The following is a 25,154-nucleotide window of genomic DNA, read 5'->3' on the forward strand; positions in this document are numbered from 1 at the left end:
CAAACAATTGAAAGGGAAATTTAGATTCAGATTTTTTTTTATGTTCAGCGGTTTATAAGTTTCTTCTCCGCCTCTACTCTAATCAATTAGATCTTTCATTTTTGAGAATGAGACAAACATACACAAAAGAACTTCTGAAGCCAAAACACTAAAATTTGCACAATTTCTTTGCCAAAACAAATAGATTCAATTTTAGCAAACCGTTAACTATAAAAGAGACATTTTATAGCCTTAAAAGGTCTCATCAGAACATTAAAGAGACCTTTCAGCTTTGGTATTCAGTAGCAATACAAAATGGGATTAGATAAATTTCACAAAATTTTAATGAAAACACGTATCGTCAAAGTCGACAAAATCCTTAGTTACCCACAGTCCAATTCAGACAACAGCAGCGATGCACCATTTGGAAATAATCACCCCATTTGCTAGACTAAGTAGATCAATTTTTGTAGTTAAAACTTTGATAGATTCGTAAAAACTGGGATACGTGTATGCAAGAAAAGTGGTTAAGAAGTTAAGAACAGTGTTGTTTTCTTTACTCACTAGAATGAACACTTTGTTAAATGGAACGACAGACAGTAAATCAAAATTTAAATTTTGCAAAGGTAAAGTTTTGCAAGTAAACAATTGGTTTTACCAAACAAAAGTGAGATCCAGAAATCAACATCATCACGTTTTCAAACTACATTTCCAACTTTATGGTTTCTTAATTTCTGATTTCATTATTATCCAACTTACCTGTCCTCTCACTGTATTCGATCAACTCCATGAGCTCAATCTAAGTGTATGAGTACGCGCGGAACTAAAAAATGACCTCTGCTTTCTTATAAAGCTATTATAATAATGGTTATAGACAAATTCAAGTTGTGTTCACCTTAGCTAGATAATCATAGGTGGCGCTAGAGTTATTTCAGTTTTGATCCTGGCACCTATAAAAGCGTTTTCTTATCAATCTTTTGTCACAGACTCACATATGCGAAAATGGAAAAAATGCGAAAAAGACATTTGTAAATCTCCGATTTCATAAAAATGTTGGTGTTGAAATTATAAAAACAAACGCAACCTCACAGAAAAGTTGCCAAATTTACTAAGATCAGAACACACGTTTGAATATAAAGCAGCTGCAACCTCTTGTTAATGAGAGTAATTTACAAGTCAACAAAAACTTCTTTAATCTGTTTTTTTTAAAACCTTGCAAATTTTACATCCGTTAGTTTTTGAATGGACACATTCAGAAGTTTCCATTATGCTTCCTCGGAAAGACAATACGTGTGAAAAACAATCAGAAATGTTGATAGCTCGAATTGTAAACAACAAAACTTATCAAAAATTCGGCGTCATTGAAACTTTCAGACCTGTGATTTGGCTATCAACTAAAAGGAAAAGTTAGATTGAGATGTGACTAATTTTTGACTTATGTTGACTTTAACGAATGAGATTGATATCAAGCTAAGAAAAAGCCTGAATTTTTTGAGCACTTAAATTTCACTATATTTTTTGGAATTATTTAGTGTCCAGTCGTAAAAACCCGAAGTTAAGAACTCCAGCATTGCTAAATTAACTATATTCCAGCACTGAAATCAGTGAGATTTTTTAGGCAGACGGTGACAAAACTACGGAAGAAAAACATATATGATTATTTATTTTTTTTGAAAACGTAGTTTCAAATTAAGAAATGCCATAAGCTATTAAATGCTAACTTTATTTACGTTTGCTGAAACTTCATGAGTTATTCAGTGAGAGATGCCAGTGTTGGGACTCAGTGACAACACGACAAAGAACAACAAATGAATATTTTTTATTGAACTTTTAGCGTCTATTCAACAAAATCGTAAGTTGCCGCAGACCAATTCAGACAATAGCTTATATTCACCACTAAAACAAATGCATCGCTTTATACTTCGCTAGAAAGTCGCGAGAAAAAAACAAAATAGAAGTCAAATGGCCGCCAAGAGTAAGAGCAAAGAAAAAAAGAAAATGAAAAATCTATATCCAAATCTCAACTTATTGTAGAAAAAAACCACGATGAGACAAAATTTATTCTTCATATCAAGTTTGAAAGTGCAGAAATGTAAACAAAATCAATCTGAAAAGTGAAATGTTCATAAAAATTTTAACGTCGTTAACTCCTGGAAAAAGTCAAAAATTTTGAAAAAAGCTTTTCAATTGCACACTTTACGCTGGATGAGCTTTCTAGTGATGCCACACAACTCTTTACAATAAATATATCGATCGGTCAGAATCGTCTGGACAAAAAACAGTTGCGTAAAGTTCCTTCCTCCCACACGTGGGGTGAGAACAGAAATAGGAAATAGAAGAAGCAAAAGACAAAGCTAGCAACTAACACGCGAATAAATCAATTGAGGAATGTTGCTACTATTAAAATAAATTAAGTACTAGGTTTGAATCGCGTTGATTGATTTTAATGAATTAATAATTTTAGTGAAATTGTAATTTTTCTGCATTGATGTGTTGGTTGAGATTGAGTAAACATGATTGCGTAAAAGCGAACAAATGCTCCTCGGAAACTGAAAGGCAGAATTTTTTTTCAAGAAAATGAATTTTAAAATTTTATTGAATTCTGGAACTTCGAGGAAGGCATTTTCTTTACGATCTTCAGGAAAGTTTTTTTTATAGGAGATTTAAAAAGAAGTTTGAGCAATTAAGGTCGACTATTTGGGTTACTGTGATCTTTAATTTACACAAATTTTCTTCGGATGAAGTGTATACATAAGTTTTAGGGTACTGAATGGGGCGGGCACAGCTGAACGAAACAGCCCTGTCTCAATGGTGCCAAAAGAACATTCCCAATTTTACCCTAGCAGAATTCTCAATACAAAATCTTACCGCTGTAACAGCAGCATTCAAATCATTGACAGACATCATTAACCAGGGAGAACATAGTTCTTTATTGTGGTCAACGTTCACATCCTCTGGGCTGGAGATCTTAAAAATATGCCATGAACTGAGGAAGCCATTAGTTCCTACTGAGAAGTTGACTCATCCTGGCTTGGTTCTCAATCTCTGGTCCTATATATGCTTCCTGAATGTTCTGGTTATCGACGGAGCAGGAGCCAATTCCATATTCGATGTGGGTACATTCCAATATGCGGTTGAACAGCCCCTGAGTGTATGCAAGTTTTTGACAAGAGGTGAGTGAAAGGTCCATAATTTGATAAAGAAAGGAAAGCAAGGTACGTATTGCCATATTAACTGCATAAAACACTGAGATACATAGCGATATAGGGTTTCTTTAGAAACTATGTTTATTTAGTTAAACGATTCTGAAATTTACAATTTCAGTGGCAAAAACGACTTAGGAGCAAGTTTAAGCAATGATCAAATGCTTCTCGTTTACCACCGAGTGAAATTTACTTCTTTACGTTAATGTTGCAGGTTTGATTGTTGCAAGTCTGAAGTTATATTTAAAGCTTATTTATCTCTGATGGGACACGGCGAAATTCTACCTGTTTCTACCCATTGCGTGCCTTAGTTCAGTTTTTTAACGTGTAAAATTGGCGAATAACTTGATTTTAAAATTAACAGTCGATAATTTAATTAACAGTCGCAAAGTGATTCATTACTGTTCAGTAGGATAATTTTTCCTTCAGTTGGGAGTTTCTACAACTTGGCCATAAATACGCGTTTTAGTTAACTTAATTTTTCATTATGGAGGCAATAAATTTTCCATTAATTTTCACCTGCCTTGAAGCTAGTTGGTGATTTAATGGGAGCAGTTTTTTAGTAAAGCAACTTTAAAAGCCAACAAGAAAGTTCGCTTTTTCTGTGCGTTACACAGAAAGTTCCCACATGTGCATTTGAAGGCTTAAGATATATCAAATCAAAATTTCAGAAACGTTTGATTTCTCATCAAACATCATTTTTAATTGCTCTTGAACGAAGTTCATAGCACTTATTGTAAACGTGTTTGTCTTTTTTATGCAAAGTTTTCGCTGAACGGTTTTGACTTTTCGAGTGACTTTTACGCCCTTGACTTTTTGCGTTTCGCGTGATCTAAAATTATCTCTCAATCACAATTTCAAGCAGCTGAACTCAATTGGCGGCAATTTAATATTAAAAGTCAAATGAAAAGTGCGCCGAAACTGGTGCCATTTTAAACTTTAAATCTTAATAGTGGTATATGTTAACCCCCTAATGTGGTTATTTGAAGCCCACAATTGAACTTCTTAGTCCCATTTAGGCTCCCCCTCCCTCCACCACCCCTCCCGACTGAAGCAGGCTGCAATTGATTAGAGGTACCACTAGTCGTTCGAGAGCAATTCTTCCGACGTTAAGTCGTTTATGTTTTATCAAGATGCTTCGAACAAAACCCAAGCTATTACGCTAAAGTGTGAAACAAAAACAACAGGATAAATTTTGAATTTTTTGGAACCAAAAAACCTGGGTACCTGAAATACTTATTGCACTTCAATTATGATAAATATTATCATAAATTATTGTAGAGTTTTCATAAAACGTGCGGAGACGAAACACGAACCCTTTAAGTTTGAATTCTTTTGCATTATTGACGACTTTGATTATCAGTCTTTTTCTATGAATCATTGAGAAATTAAGGATTTTCTTTAACAACTCCATATTCAAATTGATGACTTCCGATTCGAAGTTAAGTTTTTCTTACGCTCTAAAGTTCTCGACAAGAACGTTTTGTGGCCAAAAACATTGGTAATTGTGGTTTTCGAAGTTACCAATAGTTATAATAAATCTATAATATTGTCATGTTTTTTCTGCATAATCGAAAACGAGCCCAATAATCCTTAGCGAAACAGCGGCTCCCCGTCACGTGTATTCAGTGAAACTCTTCTCATTTCAAGCTACTCGTAGCCGTAAAATTTTGTTTCAGAAATGCAGAAGACTGGAAACTGGAACAGACTACACTGTGTTTTTCTCAAGTTTTTTTCTTGCAGTATTAATTGAATGCTGGTTTGGCGAAACGAAGAAATTAAATAGCACGTGAAAAACAAAGAAAATGAAGTTCTGACTAACTCATTGATTTCTTGACTACTGTCCCTTTCTGTTAAGGATGAAGCAATTGGGATGACACGATTGAGAAAATGGATGAATATACTATTTCAATCACAGATTAAAATAATCACCCTAATGACACACCATCTATTACAAATAACAAAAGTTATAGAGAGTTGAAAAGCGGTTGAAGGTTGGCAAATTTGACTTCATGTGTGTAGTACGCCTTGCATGACGTTCTTGAACTTTTAAAATATTTGCGCTCCTGTAAAGGTTGGTGAAATTTGAGTTTGGATAAATTGTTTTCCTTTGTCCACGAGTTTAAGAAAAACTTGGCGTTTTGAATTGTTACAAAAATATTGGCTCAATTGCCTCAATTTTAATTGGACATAACAAATTGGATTTATCCAATTAAATAGGGCTCATGGATCCTAAATTATTTGATGAGAAACAAGCTAAACCGTAAGTAGATTTAAAAAATCCCAAAACAAATTATTTTCTATAGTTGAGAGAACGAAGTGTTCAGTTAATCTGCATTTTTTCGATTTTTAAATGGAAATCAGGGCTAGTTGATTAATTTTCGATTGATCATGCGATGCAATAGGAAAATGTTCTGGTATTGTACACTATGGTACCAAAAAGCTTATTACAGCAAAATGTGTGATCTTAAAGCGTTATATTTGCTCAAGACATTTGATTTATGCTCAGGCGTGAAAAAACTGGGAACTTTTAGATTTTTTATGAGATTGTTTCTCATTTTATCCATTTACACAGTAAAAACGTACGTTTTAGGTAAACGATGAAATTTCTTATCATATCTGGCGTACCTCACTGATATGATAAACCCCTCATTTTCACTAACTTCAGCAACTCAATTTCTGAAGATCCATGAAGAGCATATCAACGAGACCCTAACTTTTGCTCCGACCTAAATGATGTCAGTTAGTGACGAGTTCAGTTTTTGCGCTATACAGGTTCCCTCTTTTTGTTGCTCTTAACCAAAAGTTAACCAAAAGTCTTAATAAGTAGTCTATTGCTTTTATCTGTCATTCTTACTCGAAGTTTTTGTAAATGGCTTTTTCAACTGAATCTATATTGAAGTCGTTTATTAATAGCCGCACAGCGATTGCTGGGGCTATTATTGGCCTTCTCTTGGTTTTCTACAATTCAAAGAATTTGAATTGTATTGGGGCGCTGTCTTTTTTTTTTAAGATCTGTTCACACATTTTCATGATTTTTGAAGTCAAATTGGAGTAGTGATTTTGGTCACGCTGAAACAGGAAGTGGAGCGAAAAAGCGAGTGGTTTTGTGGCGTGAAATTTTTTCGCTCTAAATTTAAAATAGAGTGAGAAAATGGTGTTTGAACAAAAATGCGCTTTCTCGCTAGTGAATTTTTGTTCACTTGCGGCAATTTCACTTTGATTTTTACAGTGTTTTCGATTTTTTTGGATCGGATTTTTTTCGAAATGGTTTTCCCAATCCATTCATTGTCCGTTCTTGGTCTAGTTTTCTGTTTAGTCAATGAAAATTCTTTGAATTGTGTGTCAGGACTTGTCCTGCTATGTTTTTTTATTTCGTCGTCATGATTTTTGTTACGACCATATGACGTCACAGCCACTTTTTGTTCATTCGTTCATGCAATTTCAACTGAATTGCATGTGTGACGTCATTTTGCGCTCGTAGTGGAGCGAGTTTTTTTGTTCATGTGCGTGATTAAATTTTTGGTCACACTTGACTTACCTCACTCTCAGAAATGACTTCCTCACTTTGAAATTGACTTTTATTTACTTTAATTCAAAGAGATAAGGTCAAATGGGTGTGTGTCACTCTAAATGAAGGTTATTAGAGATCAGCTAATAGAGGCAGCAATAACTTATACAGATTTTTAATCAAAATATAACAGATCAGCCCTCAATGAAAAGACGAATTCTTTTGGTCTGTCTTTTTTACTGTTTTTTTTAGACTGCCGATCTACGAATCTATTGCGGCTATTTTCTGGCAATCTGCCAGCTATGTTTTCAAATAGTCTTTCATACAATTATGACTCAGTAGCTTTATTAGCTATAGAACCTACTGCCAAATAGCTTTTAAATTGCTCTCAAGAATGTTGATGGAACTATTGTAAACTTTTTTACGCAAAATTTTTGCTTGGCCATTTTCGCGCATTCTCTCTGGAGTATTCTTTGACTTCTTGAGTGACCCTTTCACAATTCAGTTTTCGTTTTTGGCAATCTCAGTTGCTCTCGTTTTGAAATCAAGTTCGTTGGTAAAAGCGATTGTGAGCGAATGCAAATCAAAGCGGTTGAAGCTGAGTGTGTCAGTGTGCCAACCTGGAGGTCAGTAGTCGGAACCCTTTGGAGGCCTTTCTCGCACCCATATGACGTTTCTAGGCTGCACCCCCTCTAAATTAAGCTGCCCCGCCTGTTGTTTGGGAGCAATTTATCCGTCGTTAGTCGGTTTGGTTTTCAAATTTCAGTCAGAATTTTCCGATCCCACCTTAGTGGGGAGAGGAATTCTACGCTCAACTGGATTTTTAATTTTTCGCTTGACCGTTTTAGCGCTTTTCTTCCAGAATGTTCTTTGACTTCTCAAGTGACTTTTTCGCGCTTTCGTTCTTCATTTTGAGCGATCGCTTTCAAGTAAAGCTTGTTGCTAATATAAAATCATTTGTAGTATAGCAAAAAGAAGGGCCTGATAGCCGAGCGGGCAGTGCTTCTGGTGAGGGATCGTGAGGTCAACGGTTCGAATCCCGGCGTGGACAACTATTTTTGCACCCATAAATTTTTTTCTAGGCCACAGCGCCTGAACTTATTTGCCTCGACTGTCGTTCGAAAGCAATTCTTCCGACATTAGTCGGTTTATGTTTTGTTTAGTCAGCTTTTGCCCATCGATATATAGATCCTAGAGAATTGTGAGTGGTATCATCAGAAATCCCGTCCAGCGTAGAAGGTAAACTTAAAAGGATTTTTTAAAATTTTGTTTCCAATGAGTAATCGATATATTAAAGTTTTGTGAATATTTGACTAGCTTCGGTTGTTCAGATTCGTCCTAATTTTTGCCCAAACTTTTGTCAATTTTTGCTTAAATATGTAAAAATTGTTATTGAATGGGTAATTTCATTTAGCTTTAAACTTTGAGCAGGGTCGTTGAATTGTTTGATCTGATTTTTTTGGCTAAAATTTGGTAAAACTTCATAATTTCGGACTTTTTAATAAAACTGGCGGCACCCAATAGGCATCTTTGGAACACTTTCCTGAAATTTGCCAGAAGTGCAGATCCAGAAACTGCTGACGCTCTTTTTCTACTTCAGTGCTGACTACTAATACTTCCGCATGCCATGTGTATCTGCCGGTTTTTCGCTTATTGATTTCGATAATTATCCAAAAAGCATTTGTTATGTTGAAATTTTTCTGTGCGGAATTATCTATTTCGCTAATATATATGCCTTTTAAACGGACATGCAGAAATATCAAGGCTAGTTTTGGTCTCATCATGGGTGTCTAATATCGAAAATTATTCAGATTATATTGGGACTTCGTCTTCCTATAAAATATTATTCGCATTTTTGTTAAAGTTAAATACAGTCCAGAATGATTTCAAATTCAGTCTCTATTAATGAAAAATGTTATTATGTGAGAATGAGACTCAATGAATGTATTTCATGCCCACAGAGAAAAGCTCATAGTTTTTTTTATTTTTTATTTTATATATATATTATTTTATTTTTGCTAATCAAGGATCAAAATGGCTTCCTTAAGTTGTATAAGTGAAACTATAAATTGATATGTCAAGGCTCTCATGATTTTTAATGTACTTGTTTTACGAAATTTTTTATTGGGCATTTGAATTTGCCATATTTTTATCTTATTTTTGTCAATCTAGAGCTTAGTCTCAGTAAAGACAGGTCCCATGCTCTTTCTAGTGAAGTAAAATTTATCTTGATAGTGGTTTTTTGTTTTGTCTAATGCTTCCATGGCTTCATTATTTTTTGACATTTTAATATTTTTTAATTAGGTTTTTGTTCTTTTCTGAGGTTAGTTTTAGTTGTGTAACGTTTTCCCTTTAAGAAGATTTGCCATTTGTTTTCAAAAAATGTGCAATTGAATAAATAAATTTTATCGTTAACAGCTCAGGCTTTTAGCATCTTTGACACCGTTTTACACTCAGTGCAATTTTTGATTTCTGTCTGTGTTTGTTGTTTTTTCGGTAGTCGTATATCATATTCTAGACAATGTTAGGTCTCAGTGGCTTGTTTTAGAGATGTAAATGAATCTGTATAATGGTTTCAGTTGATAGCCAACAATTTTACTTACTGAAAATATTTTTTTCATAAAAATGTATATTTGAACGTTTATCTTATTGTTCTTCCTTTTGTCAACTTGCAGCTTATTCTCGCTAATAGCAGGTCCCATCATTTTTTTAGCCTATCAAACATTAGTCTCTTTTTTTGTTTTTATTCTAACTTATGGTTTTATTGCCTTGACTCTTACATCTTTGTCACGTAGTGCCTACAAAAGAGTTGCACCTGATGGGCATATGGGAAGCAATTGATTACGAAAGTATTCTCATTAATGACAGGCCCAAAAGGCTTTTTGGTGCTTGTGACTTTTTCGTTTCAAAAATCAGTGAATTTTTGAGTTTTTGCGAGTTTTAATCTGTTTTCTATGAAATTGTAGCTCAGTCTCAGTAGAGACAGGTAAAATAATTTTTCTAGTCATTTCAATTTCAGTTTTATAGCTGTTTCATGTTGTTTCTAATGGTTTTATGGCTTTGATATTACAAGTTTTTATAAAAATTTTTGCGATTTTTTGTACGTTTTACTAGTTGGAGGTTTTTTGTCATCTTGTCTCATCATGACACATAAATGAGATCCCAATGGTGTTGAAATAGCGAGTAACTGAATGTATATGATTTTTTAATTTGAGAACTATTGATTTTCACGGCTTTGTCAGTTTTCTCGCTAAGTTTGTTTTGTTGATTTTTTATTTTTGCTCGTATTTGTCGTTTCTTTTGTAGTTGTATAATTTTTGTCGGTACTGACATGTATCAAAGACTCCCTATGGAGATAGGATTAAAGTTCTTCAAAATAAATTCAGTCTGGTCACGGTAGTGGTTTTTTAAAAAAATATATTCTTGAATTTTTCCCCTTTTTTCGACTTGTTTCCTATTCTCAAGGACAACTCGCCTATATTTTCTAATGAAGTGCACGGTTATTTGTAATTTGAGTTTTATTATCTGGTTAATTGCTCTCAAACAAAGTTTGGAAGCAATTATTGTAAACGTGTTGATCTTTTTCCTGCTAAATTTTTGCATATCCGTTTTGACATTACTGGTGCCTTATACGCACATTGCACTTTTCTTTTGTGTGATCTAAATTTCTTTGTCATTCACAAGTGTCAGTAGCTCAACTCAAGTGGCGCCATTTGACAACTCAAAGTCAAATGAAAAGTGCACCCAAAAATTTTTCACTCCAATTTTAGTGGTTATAGTGCTATATAATAACCTCTAATGACGTCCTTTTTGAGGGCCCCTTAGTGAATTTAGTTACCCCCCCCCCCAATGAAACCGGCTGCAATAGATTCGAGCTCCCACTAGTCGCTCGAGAGCAATTCTCAGACGTTAATCGGTTATGTTTCTATTTTGACTTTATTATTAAATGTTTTTTTAAAGACTTTGATTTTAATTAATGCTTGTTGTTGTTATAGGATTTTGTTGTTTGTCTGGTCTTGTAGTCCGATTATTTAAATCCTTTATTGATTTGAGTTTAAAACGATTTTACTCACGCACCATTTTTTTCGAACAATATGCGAATTTTGGAATTTCTGGAATAAAGTTTAAAAATTGAATGAGTTGGGTCGCAACATTATGTGCAAACGCACATGACTGAGCCTCATTGGTTGAGTTATATTTTTTCTGTACCTGTCTCCATTATTTCTCATTATACGAAAGTTGATTTTATCTGCGAAGCCTTAGCTGGTGATAAAGTTCGCTTTTAGTTTGAATATCTCATGTTCGACCACAAATTGACATTTTGTTGCAGAGGCGAACTCTAAAAAGACGCCAATCAAGTCGGGGAGAGGGAAAACTTCGGCTTGTAACAATAACTCTGATCAGGAGGATGAAGCTAGTGAAAATGAAAACGAAAGCAGCTCTGCATTCTCAACGTGTGGGTTTAAAACCAGCCAGGCAAGTTTGTCAACATTACTGATTTGTGTATTTAAAAAAAAAAAAATTGACCGCCGTTGATGTCAATTTGACCGCTATTAAATATTTGAGAGTTCAGTCATTGTTGTTTGGTTCTTTACGACTCGAAGAGGGGATCTGGTGATCTCTGGTTTTAAAATTGGTCACAGTGAGAATGAAACAAGTAAATAGATATGTATGTTGAAACAAATGTTAAGGTCTGTCGGCTGAAAATGTCAGAGATAAAGAGTGGTTTTATCCATTCTTTTTTTGAGAGAAGTGGAAAAACTGCAGACCGAGCGGAAACTTGTACACGTGCGGCATTTCCAATCAGTTTTTTAACATCTCACTATTTTTTGAAGAAAATAGTTTATACGTTAACAAATGAATGTAGGGAGAATATAGCCTACATACAACATCTTCAGCGTATGTATGACATTTTGAGGCAATTTTGAGCTGTTCTTGTTATTTGGACGCTTTACGAGCTTTTTCAGCTGTTTTGTGTGCGTTTTCAAATTTATACAGAGGAGTTTTTTTGGTTGAGGTTCGCAATTATGATTGTTTTATTTTTTTCCAATGAAAATTGAATATAGTAAGTCAAATTTTGGCCGCATTTTGTCTTTTATATGTTCTGCCTGTTGCCTCTGTTACTATGCTTTTCAGTATTTTTTGTTCAATTGTTAATTAAGAACTATTCAATGGATGTTGTTGCTGAGAGGAGAGACCTGAATTTTCACTTGGTCAGCAGTAGTAAGATAATAGGGTACTAAGATAGGGGGGGGGGGGTTATCCTTCGAATTAATACGTGTGATAATAGGGGGTTATCCTTGGCGGCGCTACATGTAAAACAACGGCCGTGTGTGATACATGTAAATTGGCATGTAGGTTGATTTGGGCGGAAAAGCCTGGCTAGAGTCATTTTTGAGTGAGCGTTCATAAAATCATATGGCTACAATTGCTACAGTTGATTTGAAGAGTATTCACGAAACTTATAAGGAAATCGAAAAAGAATATTCACAATACGGTGAACGGTTTTTATACTTTTTAGCTACTTGTCTTCATTTGGATCCTGTGATTGATTTAGATATAGCTTTGAAACTACGACCCTATGGTGGTTTGATTGGCATCGACAATTGAGCCCTCGACAAATATTTTAAATCGTTCAAAATTTTGAGACTGCATGCGATACTTCACGACGCTTCCGGTTTTGTATATGAATATAGTGAAAAGGGTCCAGGCTATTCCTACGTATTACCTTGTTCAGTCACAAATGAGTACCTTGGTCATGTGACTGGAATTGCTTTTTGTTTATACGTAAAATCCTTCAAAAATAGTTTATTCAATTTGCTGGAATGTTGAAATCTGGAGCAGTTGTTCTTGATTTTGAAGGCTTTAGAAGTAAAAAATCTGGATTTATAATAAAAGAACTTGCGGTATCTACCCAAAATTACAACGATACAATTTCGTTTTTACCTCCAAACTCATTTAACATACTTTCTTTGAGTGAGCAAAGATCTTTCCTGTGGGTATCTAAATTTCTTCATGGTCTCTCGTGGGAGACAGGAGAGTACCCTTATCATTATATGCAACAGATTTTTCAAAGTATAGTTCTTCGATTTCCCTTTTCTGGTTTTTACGCAAAAGGATTAGAAAAAACGGAAACTTTACGGCAGCTGTTACAGAGGAACGTTATCAACTTGGAAACTTTGTTTTGCCCAAAAATTGAACACTTGAAATTATATCGGGAGACACCAGTTTGTAAATTACATGCATTGAGTTGCCCAAAACGACAAAGAAGCGAGCATTGTGCCAATAAGAAGGCAAAACTCTTTTACCAGTGGCTGACGAATGAATCGTCGGTTGGAGAAACCAGCTCCGTCTCTACTTCAAGTGAATTTGTCTCCAAATTTGACAGTTTACAGTTGCATAACGCCTGAAAATCAGTTAACGGTTACTCTTATCAAGGAAGAAAAAAATGACACAAGAGGGCAAACAGTTTTGAGAAAACAGCAGATCGTGTGTGCTGGTGCTGAAATAGAAGCTTTCAAGAAGTATCTTTCTCTACTGGAGTACTTTCAATGGTACCATGTCTTTACAAGAGAAAATGAAAAGGTTGAAACTAACCCCTTTACCTACGCCCTAGCGTGCAGTGCCAATTCTGATGTCTCTGGACGATGAGACTCTTCCCGATGAAATCAAGCAGCTGATAAAAGATAACAATATAGAGTCAATTGTTTTTAGAGATAAACAAGATTCGATGAATGCAAACTATACAATCACTTACAAACAAGGAGACAACGACTCTGGATATGTTTTGTATGAATTTTTTATTGTTGAATAATTATGTAACATTCTTGAAAAGCAATTCATTTTTTGAATAATTTTGTTTCAAAATGAGTCAAACCGAAGATCAACTAGATTCGGGCGGAGGCATAACTGACATGGTTTTTGAAGCTGACCACCAAGAAAGACGATCTTGGAGGTTTTGCAATTCGAGATTGCTTCGATCAGAGGTTGTATACTTTACACAAATCTTAGTAATAATTTTTCTTATAACTGTGTCTCTCCCCAAGTTGGTTTTTTCAGTCTCGAATGTGAAGAGTCAACATTTTGGTTTTCACTTCTCTCTTGTACAGTTGGATACGCTCTTCCAAATCCAAAGTTATGAATAAAATTATTTCCACCTCTGACCGGTTGTTCATGGCTGTTTGCGGGCCATCTTGTTGCGGGAAAACTGAGCTCATTTTCAAAATGTTATTAGTTGGCACTTTTTTTCCCAGAATTTCAAACAATTTATTTTTTTTTCAGCACGATCAGCCAAAATTCCAATCGTTAGAGAAGAAACTGAACATACATTTTAAAAAATTCTCTAATTTTGAACTCATTTCAGAGTTAGACAACTGCCTCCTTGTGTTCGATGACTCATGTGAAGAAATTTTTAATGACAAAGAATTTTCAAAATTAGCAACCGCAGGGCGACACAGAAACATCAGTGTAATTTATGTTAAACACAATTTGTTCCAGCAAAGCAGATGGTCCAGAACAATTGATCTAAATACAACACATATCATATTGTTTAAATCACCACGTGACACACAACAGATTAGTTTTTTTGGCAGACAGTTGAATAACTCTCAATTTTTAAAAGAAAGCTATGAGCTGGCAACTAAGGAACCGTTTGGTCATTTATTAATTGATTTGGATCCCAAAACATCAGACGTCTTGCGCTACTGTTCAAATATTGTTCCTCCAGGACCATCAATTTTTTATCTGCCATCAGCTAAAGCCGTTATTACAAGTTTAAGCGATGAGAGAGAAAGAAGTTTGTATGCTGGGGCGGCTGCTAAACATATCGGATACAAAACTAAAAGAGAAGATAGAGAGAGCTCCAAATCATTTCATTAAATTCCTTTGCGAATTTTTGCTCAACATTGTCAGTGGTAATGTTCCAATACGAAAAAGTTTTGTCCAAGGCTATGAAAAATCATTCAGAAAACTATTGTCTAGACAAACGAGTTTGAAAGAAAAGAGGCAACTTTTTGCTAGAGAAACAGATTTGGTCAAAACTGTTGTTTTCGCTTGTTATCGTTATTTGACAAAATCGTAATGCACACCGAAGAATTCATTTTAATTCCAAAACGAATGTTTGCTTCATATCAACCGGTAAAAAAAGAAGTTTTGGACAATCCCCTTTACAAACAGAAAGCTGCACAGCTGTCTCTTTTGCAAAGAAACCAGTCGAATTCAATGGAAAAACCAGAGAAAGCAGTTGAACCAGTTGAGACTGCAGACAAAATGATTGAAACAGCAGAAGAGGAAAAAACAGAACCCATGAGCGAAGACAGCGAGATTGAACCAGTAGTGAAAAAACAAAAAAGCAAAGATTTCGACTCCATATTGTTAGAGCTAGATTTTATGAATAAAAACCAAATCAAAAGATCAAAAATCATACTTGACTTGATTAACCACACTGAACCAGTAACTGTAGAGTCGAACGACGTTCTTCACGTTAATAAAGAAAAACTGGGCATTAAAGCTTCAACATTTCTGTACAATCTGCAGCAACCAACTAAAAAAATTGACATTGAAAAATACTCCAAAATTTTAATTGCTCTTAATATCTCACCTCATCTTGTTGCAAATACACATGCCAAGCGAATCTTGGAAGCCTCGTCTGAAAGTGAACAAGAGTTTTTCCCAAGTAGAGAACAACCCAGTCGGCAAGAGCTCTTCTCTAGTAGAGAACAACACAGTGGCTCGAAACCAACCCAAAAAAGATATAAAGAAGAACCGGACCAAACGACAGACAAAGAAGAGACCAGTCAGAAGATGTGGTCTTCCTTTTCCTGAAGTAAAAAAAATTGGATCAGTTTTATTTAAAAGGACCAGCATCGTATGGAAGCATAAAGCGGTTACAGACGCAAAGCAAGCTCCCTCTAGGTAAATTTCAGTCCTATTTGGAGACAAAGCCGTCTTTCACAAAGTACCGTTCAATTCGATTAAAATTTCCCAGGCTTAAAGTTTTTGTAAAAGACATCAACGAAATTTGGTCTCTGGATTTGGCACACGTTGATAAACTGGCAAAGTATAACCGCAATATAAAGTATCTTCTAGTAGCGGTTGATTGTTTGTCAAGATATTTACGAGTGGAACCAATGAAAACAAAGTGTGCAACCGAAGCAGCTGAAGCATTCAAAAAGATGATCAAAAACAAACAGCCCGAAAAAGTATGGGTTGACGATGGTACAGAATTTCTTGGAGCGTTCAAACAATTGTGTACCAAACGTGGAATTCATTTATATAGTACCTTTATCGAAAAAAGGTCAGCTTTTGCAGAGAGGAACATTAGATCTCTCAAAAAGATAATTCATCGGTATCTTGAAGAAAAGTGGACCTATAGCTACATTGACCAATTAGACCAATTTGTGAAAACAATCAATTCAAGAGTCAATCGAATAACAAAAACTGCTCCTAACAAAGTTACAAAAACGGATGTGCCACGACTAGTGTCTTTGGCAGTACAAACAAGCTCAACTCAGAAGCCCAAGTTTTACATTGGAGACTTTGTGAGAGTAGTTAAAAAAGATAAAGCATTCAGGAAAAGTTATATGCAATCATTCACAGACGAAGTCTTTGAAATAACGGGAATACCGACATTAAGCCCACCAACATACACCTTAGCCGACGCAGACAAGGAACCAATTCAAGGAAAATTTTACCAACCAGAGTTACAACTTGTCAGGCTCCCTCTTGTTTAAAATGTCCAACAACCGGTTTGAAGACGAGTTTACAGTTCACGTTGTTTCATCAGCTTCAATGGAAATATTTGATTCAAATACACTTGCATCATTTCGGATTTTTTTCAATGACGAAATTCAACTTGCAGGTGATTGGAGATTGGCGCTAAGTGAAATCATATTCCCAACAAAAATAGAAAACATAGTAAACGGAAATCTAATTGCGTACAACTTAAAAGACTTTGAAGATTCCCAAAAGATTTCTTCGGGAGCCAATGTTATTTCTAGACCTTATAGTGGACAGCAATTTAGTTTTATTCCAGGAACCTTTGATACAGTGGCTCAACTTCTTGCTACAATTAAGCGCACAATTGGTCTGCGCCATTTTTCTTTCAGAGAGTTGAAGAGCTCTGGGAAATATGAAATTTTGTTTGGCAAGTATGAGGGAATTACGTTTCCCAGCGAAGAAATTCCAAGCATTATTGGATTTAAGGGTATTCCTGACGGTAATGGAATACACATTGGGTACAAAATGATTCCCAATGCGAACAAGTTTATGAAAAGTGATGATACGAAAGCTTATTATGGGGAGTTCCCAGCTGACCTTTGTGCTGGAAAACATCTAATTTTCATCTACACCAACTTAATTGAATACCAATACGTCGGTGACACTAAGGCTCCTCTTTTGCGAGTCATTGATTCAAAACAACGTCTGAAAAACGGTAGTGTTTGTGAGCTTGAACCCACTCATCGGATAGTTTTTACAAACTTAGACTATAAGAAGCTCCTAACCAACACAATTCAATCGATTTCAATTGAACTGAGAACGGAAACAGGACAATTAGTTCCCTTTTCGGGAACTGGAAAAGTTATTCTAACACTACAATTCAAAAAATTTTCCCCTTAAAATGGATTCTTATTATGCCAATCAAGCAACGTCTTTGCCTCACTTCTCTGGACATTATCGTCAAAGAGGAAGTGGTTTTTGAGCTCTAGCTGCAGGCATTGGACGTGTTGCGCTACCCTTAGCACGTCGTTTCATTTTGCCTACAGCGAAGCGTATCGGGAAAGAGCTATTGAAACAAAGTGTTCCAGAGATTTTGGATGTAGTCGGAAGCAAAAAATCTCCTAAACAGGCGTTTAAAAATACAATCTCAAAAACTGTCAAAAAACAGACAGGAGGATCTCGCCGAAATACTTCACGTCGGAGGAATTCAATACGAGTCAAGCCACAGAAAGCAATCAACAAACGCAAAAAAAAACATTTCAACGCGCAGAGCTCCAAAAAGAAGTCGGTCAGATTTTTTGCCAGAGTGAACGATGATCGCTAATTTGTTACCATCAGAGGCAACTCACAGTTCTTTGGATTTGTTCGAAAAACCTTGTCTCTTAGTAACTTTCGATGGTAGTTTTTGTCAAAAGTTGGCCCAGTCTTAAGTCCAAATGGACCCATGTTAGAATTTGAAGTCGCCGGTGACCGAAATAATTTTATTGACTTACAGAAAATTTTCTTGGAAGTGAAATGTAAAATTGTCCAGTTATCAGAAGCTGATTTGAGATATGACGCAGGAGCAGCAACAGATGTTATGAAGACAGATGCCCCCTTTTTTTGCAATAATGTTTTACATTCACTCTTCTCTGACTGTACAGTGTCTGCTAATGGACTAAAAATTTCAAACGCTAACGGAAACTATGCTCATAAAAGTTTTATTGAAACAGAATTTTCACATAACAAAGATGCAAAAAACACCTGGTTGGCATGTCAGGGCTATTCCTACGAAGAAAATCCAGGAGCGCTGTCAACTGGAGAAGTGAACAGAAGAAAAGCCTTAGTGAGGCAATCGGCTGAGTGCACATTTTACGGTAAAGTTGCAGTTGACTTTTTCACTTGTGACAAACATTTGCTAAGTGGTGTGACACTTCGCATTGCATTTAGACGGTCAATAGATGATTTTGTTATAATGTCTGACGATGCAGCCAAGCACTACAAAGTAAAAATTGTCGAAGCTAATTTGTATGTGCGCAAGATGACATTGAACGATGATGTCGTATCGGCTATAGAAAAAACTTTGTTAACAATTCCAGCTTCGTATCCATACTTGGAGACTCTAACAAAAACATTTCGGGCATCAACGGGTCTCCACAGTTGGAAACAAGAAGATATTTTTGCCAGAGAACCGATTCGTAGACTAGCAATTTGTCTGAACACTAACGAAGCGTTTCTTGGAAACAACAGACAAAATCCATTTAATTTCCGCAAATTCGACCTTGAGCAGATTTATATTTACCGAAACGGTTTACCTGTGGCAGACAGTCCAATATCAACAAGTGATGACAAACGTCTCTACTTTAATACAATATCGGATTTAGCTTACATCGACAATGGTCATGGAATAAGTTTGACAGAATACCCGAACCATTTCATAATGGTTTTTGATTTGACCAGCACCCAACAAGCATCCCATGATTTTATTCATCCTGAGCTTACAAATTCGTCAATTTCTATTGAGTTGAAATTTTCTGCGGCCCTACCGAACAATATAGAGATTTTCATTATTGGCGAAAAAGCGAGCACAATTTCTGTTGATAGTGCAAGAAGAGTATCAAAGAATCACATTCTGACAAATTAATGATGGATGAAGATGATATTAATGATTTAATCCAAGGCTGCAAAACTCTTAAATACAAATTTCATGGCGTGTTTGCGGCCAACAACTTTCCGGAAAAAATGAACAGAAACAGCTTCCTTATTGTTAATGCAGCAACTGCTGAAAATATTGGCACCCACTGGTTACTTTTATGCAGAAAGAACAATCAACTTCTGTTTGACGATCCCCTTGGTCGGCCCATTTCATCGTACAAACACCTATATCAAAGAATAATTTCTGTTGGCGACAATCACAATATCTATCAACTCTTGGAGAATCAACCAATTCAAAATGCAAACTCTAAACTTTGTGGACTGTTTTGTATTTATATTGCTCATTTTGTTTTCAATGCTCAAAAACTTGTAAATATTAGCGATAATGAATTGATTCGTTTTGCTTTTCATATGATGTTCTAACCTTACTAACTTGAAAAATTTATTTTTTTTTCAAAACTTTACTTTTTCTTCATACACAAAGCGAACACTCACTAAATCAGAATCAATATTCAATTTTCCATATCCACTCAAAAAAATATCCATAATTTGACAAAAAGCACCAGAATGAGGACCATACAAAATTGTTTCAACTCTGCGTAAAGCTTCACTATTAACAAAACCAGTTTGAATTTGTTTTGATGTAGGCCGACAATTGTAGATAGTCTTTTGGGCAACTACTGGCATCTTGGCACTCGTTTTGAGATTGACATTTGTTTGTTTTGCAGAGCTGCTTTTCGATAGAGTGTTGTTGTTGTTGTTGTTAGCAAAAGCTGGTAGTCGTTTGCGCACTGACTGTGAATCAGTTTTTTCTGCAGAACTGTGGAATTCGATTGCTAATTTAAGCTTTGAAAACACATCTCCATTAGTCTCCAAATTTGGTGCAGTCCAAAACAAGAACTTGAAAGCTGTATAAACACAAGGCACAGGAAAGCTTTGAAATCGTTTCAATGTTTCGTTTTCAAATGTAGTTGTATCAATCAGAACGTGATAATGGCTACTTACTAAATTGCAAAATTCGGATTCAAAATGTGCACACACTGCATAACAATTTCCAATAGAAAAGGTAGGTTTCTCTTCCATAATGAGAAATTTGAACTGTTTCTGAAATTGTTGACAACTTCTTTTTGAATTTTTGGTTTCTTCGCTGGTGGTGGTTTTGGCGATGACTGCTGATCAGCCACTGAGTTCTGTATTTTGCTAGCTGAACTGACCAAATTTTCAAACTCTCCAAGAGTTAACGAAATTCTCTGTTCAAACTGTTAATCGTCTGTTGCTTTTTTGAACAATTTCAGAAATACAAATGTCCCTGTCCTTTCATAGGTTTTCAGCGTTGCCCTGATTAAGCGCTTATCAGTTTTGGAAATATCGAAATAACAATCTCCAAACTCTGTGTCTTTAGTGGAAGTGAAAGGCATAGTGTGCAACTTGTTTTATTACTTTCAAGTGTTATAATGTGTAAAACTACAATTCAATGGGTGCGGCAAGTTGGGATTAAACAAGTGTCGTCAAACTGCCTAATTAAATCCAAATGATTTGTGAATACAGTCTCAAGTACGCCTATGGCGTACTTGAGTCTGTCTGTTGTTCAAATATAGTATAATTAACTTCAGCTGTGACCTTAGAGATAAGACAAAAAGCATATGTGACCCTAGGTGTGTACTTGAACCAGCAGTGCTGTGTACACTGTTTATTGGATTTATGTGTGGACCATATGTTTTGGTTCTATAGAGAAAACAAATGTGACCCTGGGTGGGTTTTTGACGTCATTGAGGATTGTAGTGAACACTGTTTATTGAAATTATATGCGGGCCATATGTTTTATTTCTCTAGAGAGAACAGATGTGACCCTAGGTGTGTATTTGAACCAGCAGTGCAGTGTACACTGTTTATTGGAATTGTCCATATGTTTATGTCTTGGAACAGATGTGACCCTAGGTGTGTATTAAAATTGGAAACACATGTGGAACAGATGTGACCCTAGGTGTGTATTAAAATTGGAAACACATGTGAACCTACAGCAGTAGGGAAATTCTGATAAGAATAAACATGTACCAGTGTACAATGAAATGCTAATAATAAAATACGTTCTAGATAAGAATTGAGTTAGTACAAACTATAGACTGTATCAACCCATGTATAATAACAAATGTAGAGCATGTAACAGAGCATATACACTACCAAAATTAAAACCAATTATGACCCCAGACATAAACTGTTGAATTACACGTTGTACAATTTAACTTTAGAACTAGGTATTCATTTTCTTTAAACCGTTCAGTGCACTTTGCTTTCTTTCAAGAGTTCGTTACCAGACAAACATTATTTTTCAACCGTCTTTTATCAAATTGGTTTTAATTTCTTTCTTAAAAATTGTGCAAAAAATTATGTCCGTTCAAATACTTGCTGAATCTGTTATTTCTTTTGAGCGAACATTGGTTTATCAGACAGTGTTCGAAAACTTTGTTGTGCTGATTCAACAGAAGAGACAAGGTGATGTTTGGCAAACTTACCAGCACTGTTTGATACCTAAGCTTTTCAATAACGCAATTGCTTCTTTACCAGAGAAGACAGAACCAGCAGAATGTAGTGTTAATACATCAGGGGGACATTTACCTCCAAAAGCTTTGCCAACATTTTGACATGGAGTCATTACCTAACGACGTTAAACGAATTTTGTTTCGTTACGATTGCGACTGTAAGCCTGTTTGAAAACCAGTTAGGGGCTTATCAAGCTTGCGAAAACTTAGCTGACATGTGGGGCATAAAGTCATCACCTTGCTCCCCAGAAAATCAATTGCAATTGGATTCAGCCAGCTTGCCAGTAACACCAGCAGTTGATCCGAGTCCCAGTTTGACGCCGACATTTAGTCCATCTTTCTTTGCGGGAATTCACAAGAACAATTCTACCGCTCTGCTCAGTGAAAACCAGTTTGATACAGCGTTACTTTCGGCTACACAATTTCAAACACCAGAACCAGCACGTGTTTTTGGCGTACAGACACTCCAAAGATTTGCAATGCACCAAAGAAACGGCTACCTGAGAATTCTTTAATGGACTTATTTGATTGACTTGAAAAACTTTGATGAATCACCACAAACCTCTTTTATATAGTGAGTTGCAAACTTGATTTTGTTTCAATAAAGTGTGATTTCAACTTTTTGAAAGCTGAATTTAACTTTTGATATCTGTTTTTGTAGTTTTAAAATTGCTGAGCTAAAGAAATTAAAATTTCGCAACTGATCAAGTTCGAACATGTTCAGAAAGGATTTTCATTAAGACGTAAACATTCGTTTCCTAACAAACACTCAATTATTGCAACTACTATTACGTGGTGTGTGAATTATATCCATAAATACACTTCTCAATCTACAAAATTTTTGCTAACATTAAATATTAAACATAAAATTTAAGAGATATAGCCATATGTTAGAGTAAGTGGTATTGACGCTAATTACATGCAAACTCCATACCACAGCTGTAGCATGGATTGATTTCCAAATTCAATTCATAAGTTGAAGAAATTTTCAAAAATTGAAAAATAATTAAAGAAAAATTTTGAAAAAATGCATTTCAGACGTCAAATTTTAACACTTAATTCAGTAGATGCGCTCTCCAGCTTACACTAGAATCACCTCCCATTTGTTACTTGGGAATCAATTGAAAGAAAAAGAGCATGTTTGTTAAAAAAACAAAAAAAAACTAAAAAAAAATATTTTTTGACACATGACCTCTGACCTTTGACCCCAAAAAAGACGGTTCCAAAAAATACTTGGGATGAAACTGATTGATCAGTAAGCCTCAGCATACTCTGAAGTACAAAACATCTCATCACACTTGTCAAATTTTACTCATCCGTTATGGAGATAATTAACCCCTAATTAGCGACTAATTAAGGGTTAATTAACCTAATTACTAATTACTAGAAAAAAACTTTGAAATTTTTGCAACGGTTTTGTAATCACTGCTTGATGCCTGACATTATTGCTCATAAGCATCATCATCAAAAAATGGCTCCTTCACCGATTTTCAAAACATCTGGCAATCAATGTCACATTAACATCTGGCATTAATTAGCGTATGAAGTACCCTAAGGAAAGATGTTAGCTCGGCTTTCTTCACATTTTTGGACTTGATGGGTCCTCAGTGCAAATTTATCTCATAACAGCTGTCATCAAAAAAGGCCTCAGAAAAAAGACACATGTTTATGTCATGTAATTGTCATGTAATTGTTATTTAATGACTTGATTGACAGAAAAATAAACTTTTTTTCTGTTTATTTTTGAGCAATTTTTTTATATGGGTCCTATGTTTTTGGGCACGGGGAGCATTTTTGCTCATCACACTTAAGAACGTAGGACAACTCTAACCACCCGTAATTGAAAATGCATAAAATAGCGCATTTTATTACAATTTTAAAAATTATCATGTTTTTCCAGCTTCTCCAAAAACGTTTTTTGAAAAAAAAATGATCAGCAATACTCAGTAGGGTTCCTTATGGTGATATATTTTGGCATAGGATTGCAATGGAGAGTTGAGAACACATCTTTTTTCTCTCATAACTAACAAAATTTCGAAATAAAGGTAACCGCCAAAACCGACCAATCAGATTGCAGCATTTTGAAATTTTGAATTTCGCGCACAGAAATTACATTCGTGCTTCAGTTTTGGTGAGCTTAGTCATTTCCGAGTTATTTACTTGTTATCAAAGTTCTGTTAGAATTTGAAATTCATCAAAACTATTAGAAATGGTCTATTCACGCAACTTCTGTTCCGCTACGTTTAGCACTCGTGGGAACCGTTCAAGACATCAACATAAATTTCATCCAGACGATGTTGGCCTTCCTGTTTACAACTGCTCCCTATGTGTGTTCAATTCACGGAAACTGTCTGAATTGGAACAGCATATGCGAACTTGCCACTCGAAGTTTACAAACTGCTGCCGATCGTGCTTCATGGGATTCAATGATGCGCACTTGTTTGCGCAGCATATGAACTCCCTTCACTCGCTGCCCGTATTTGGACCTGAATACCAACCGAAAGAGGCTACAGCGGAGACAGCCTTCAACGGTGTGTTACAAACTTATGAAATTGTCAATAACACAGCTGACAGAGATCTTGAGAGCTCCATGCTCAATCAAAGATCTGCAATTGCAACGCTAATTGAGCAAAGGCTGAGCCAAGGACCACAGAAAGTACAATTTGCGGTAAAAGTAGTTATTGAAGCCGCATCAAGATGAAAACGCAACCGAAACGGAGGAGCGCATTGAAATTTGTGCCAACTCTCTCATGACGCCCATTTACGTAGAGGGTCTCACAAACGAGTTGTACTGGAGCATGGTGGAGAAAGTGATGGCTGTCTTGTCTACGTTTGCTTCATCTGGAAGTGGTTGGGTTGTTGAAAAAATAATCAAACTTGACATCAAATTTGCCCGCTACCGACCAATTCGCGGCTCATCCTATCTTGCCTTACCCCATAAGCTCGCAAACTGTCGCGGATTACTCAACATTCGAAACCACGACGATGCCAATTGTTTCAACTATTGCTTCGTGGCAGCGTATCATGCGCATCATGGAATCAGTCTTGATAGAGATGACAGGAACTATCATATTGACAAAACATCCCCAGCAACATATCAGCAAGAGAACATTCACCAACCTGTAGGCGAATTTGAAATGCCAATGGGATTTGAGCAAATGAAAGCCTTTGAAACCCTCAATGATGTGGCAATCAACGTCTTTGGTTACGATAAAGGACAACTTTACCCTCTACGAGTCTCCTCTTTTGAATCAGATTTTGTTATGGATCTTTTACTTCTTTATGATGCCGACATTTATCACTATGTTCTCATTACTGACCTTGTGAAAGTCGTTTGTAAAGTTAGAGACCTGAAATTCAGATTTGGTTCTCGCATTTGTCGTAATTGTTTCTGGTTGTGTCGTGATGGACTGGAAAGCTATAATATTCATACTGAAAATTGTTATCTAAATGCCCCTGCAGTTATTCAAATGCCATCACCAGATAAAAATGAATACAAGTTCTCAAATTTTTCAGCTACGTAGTTTGTTCCTCTGGTCATTTAATTTGACTTTGAATCTTTTCTCCTAC

The 25,154-nt window shown here is 35.7% G+C and overlaps 1 protein-coding gene across 1 annotated transcript in view; it reads left to right on the forward strand.

The window, feature by feature from the left end:
* The first annotated feature begins 2,682 nt into the window (after positions 1-2,682).
* Positions 2,683-25,154, forward strand: part of LOC142345784 (condensin-2 complex subunit D3-like) — a 127,046-nt gene continuing 104,574 nt past the window's right edge. The window contains exons 1-2 of the mRNA XM_075398130.1: positions 2,683-3,152; positions 11,024-11,169. Of these exons, the coding sequence (XP_075254245.1) occupies positions 2,750-3,152; positions 11,024-11,169 (549 nt within the window). The 5' untranslated portion in view covers positions 2,683-2,749. The remainder of the gene's footprint in view (positions 3,153-11,023; positions 11,170-25,154) is intronic.

The sequence above is a fragment of the Convolutriloba macropyga genome, chromosome 9 (genome assembly GCF_964194025.1).
Source record: "Convolutriloba macropyga chromosome 9, txConMacr16.3, whole genome shotgun sequence".
NCBI lineage: Eukaryota > Metazoa > Xenacoelomorpha > Acoela > Convolutidae > Convolutriloba > Convolutriloba macropyga.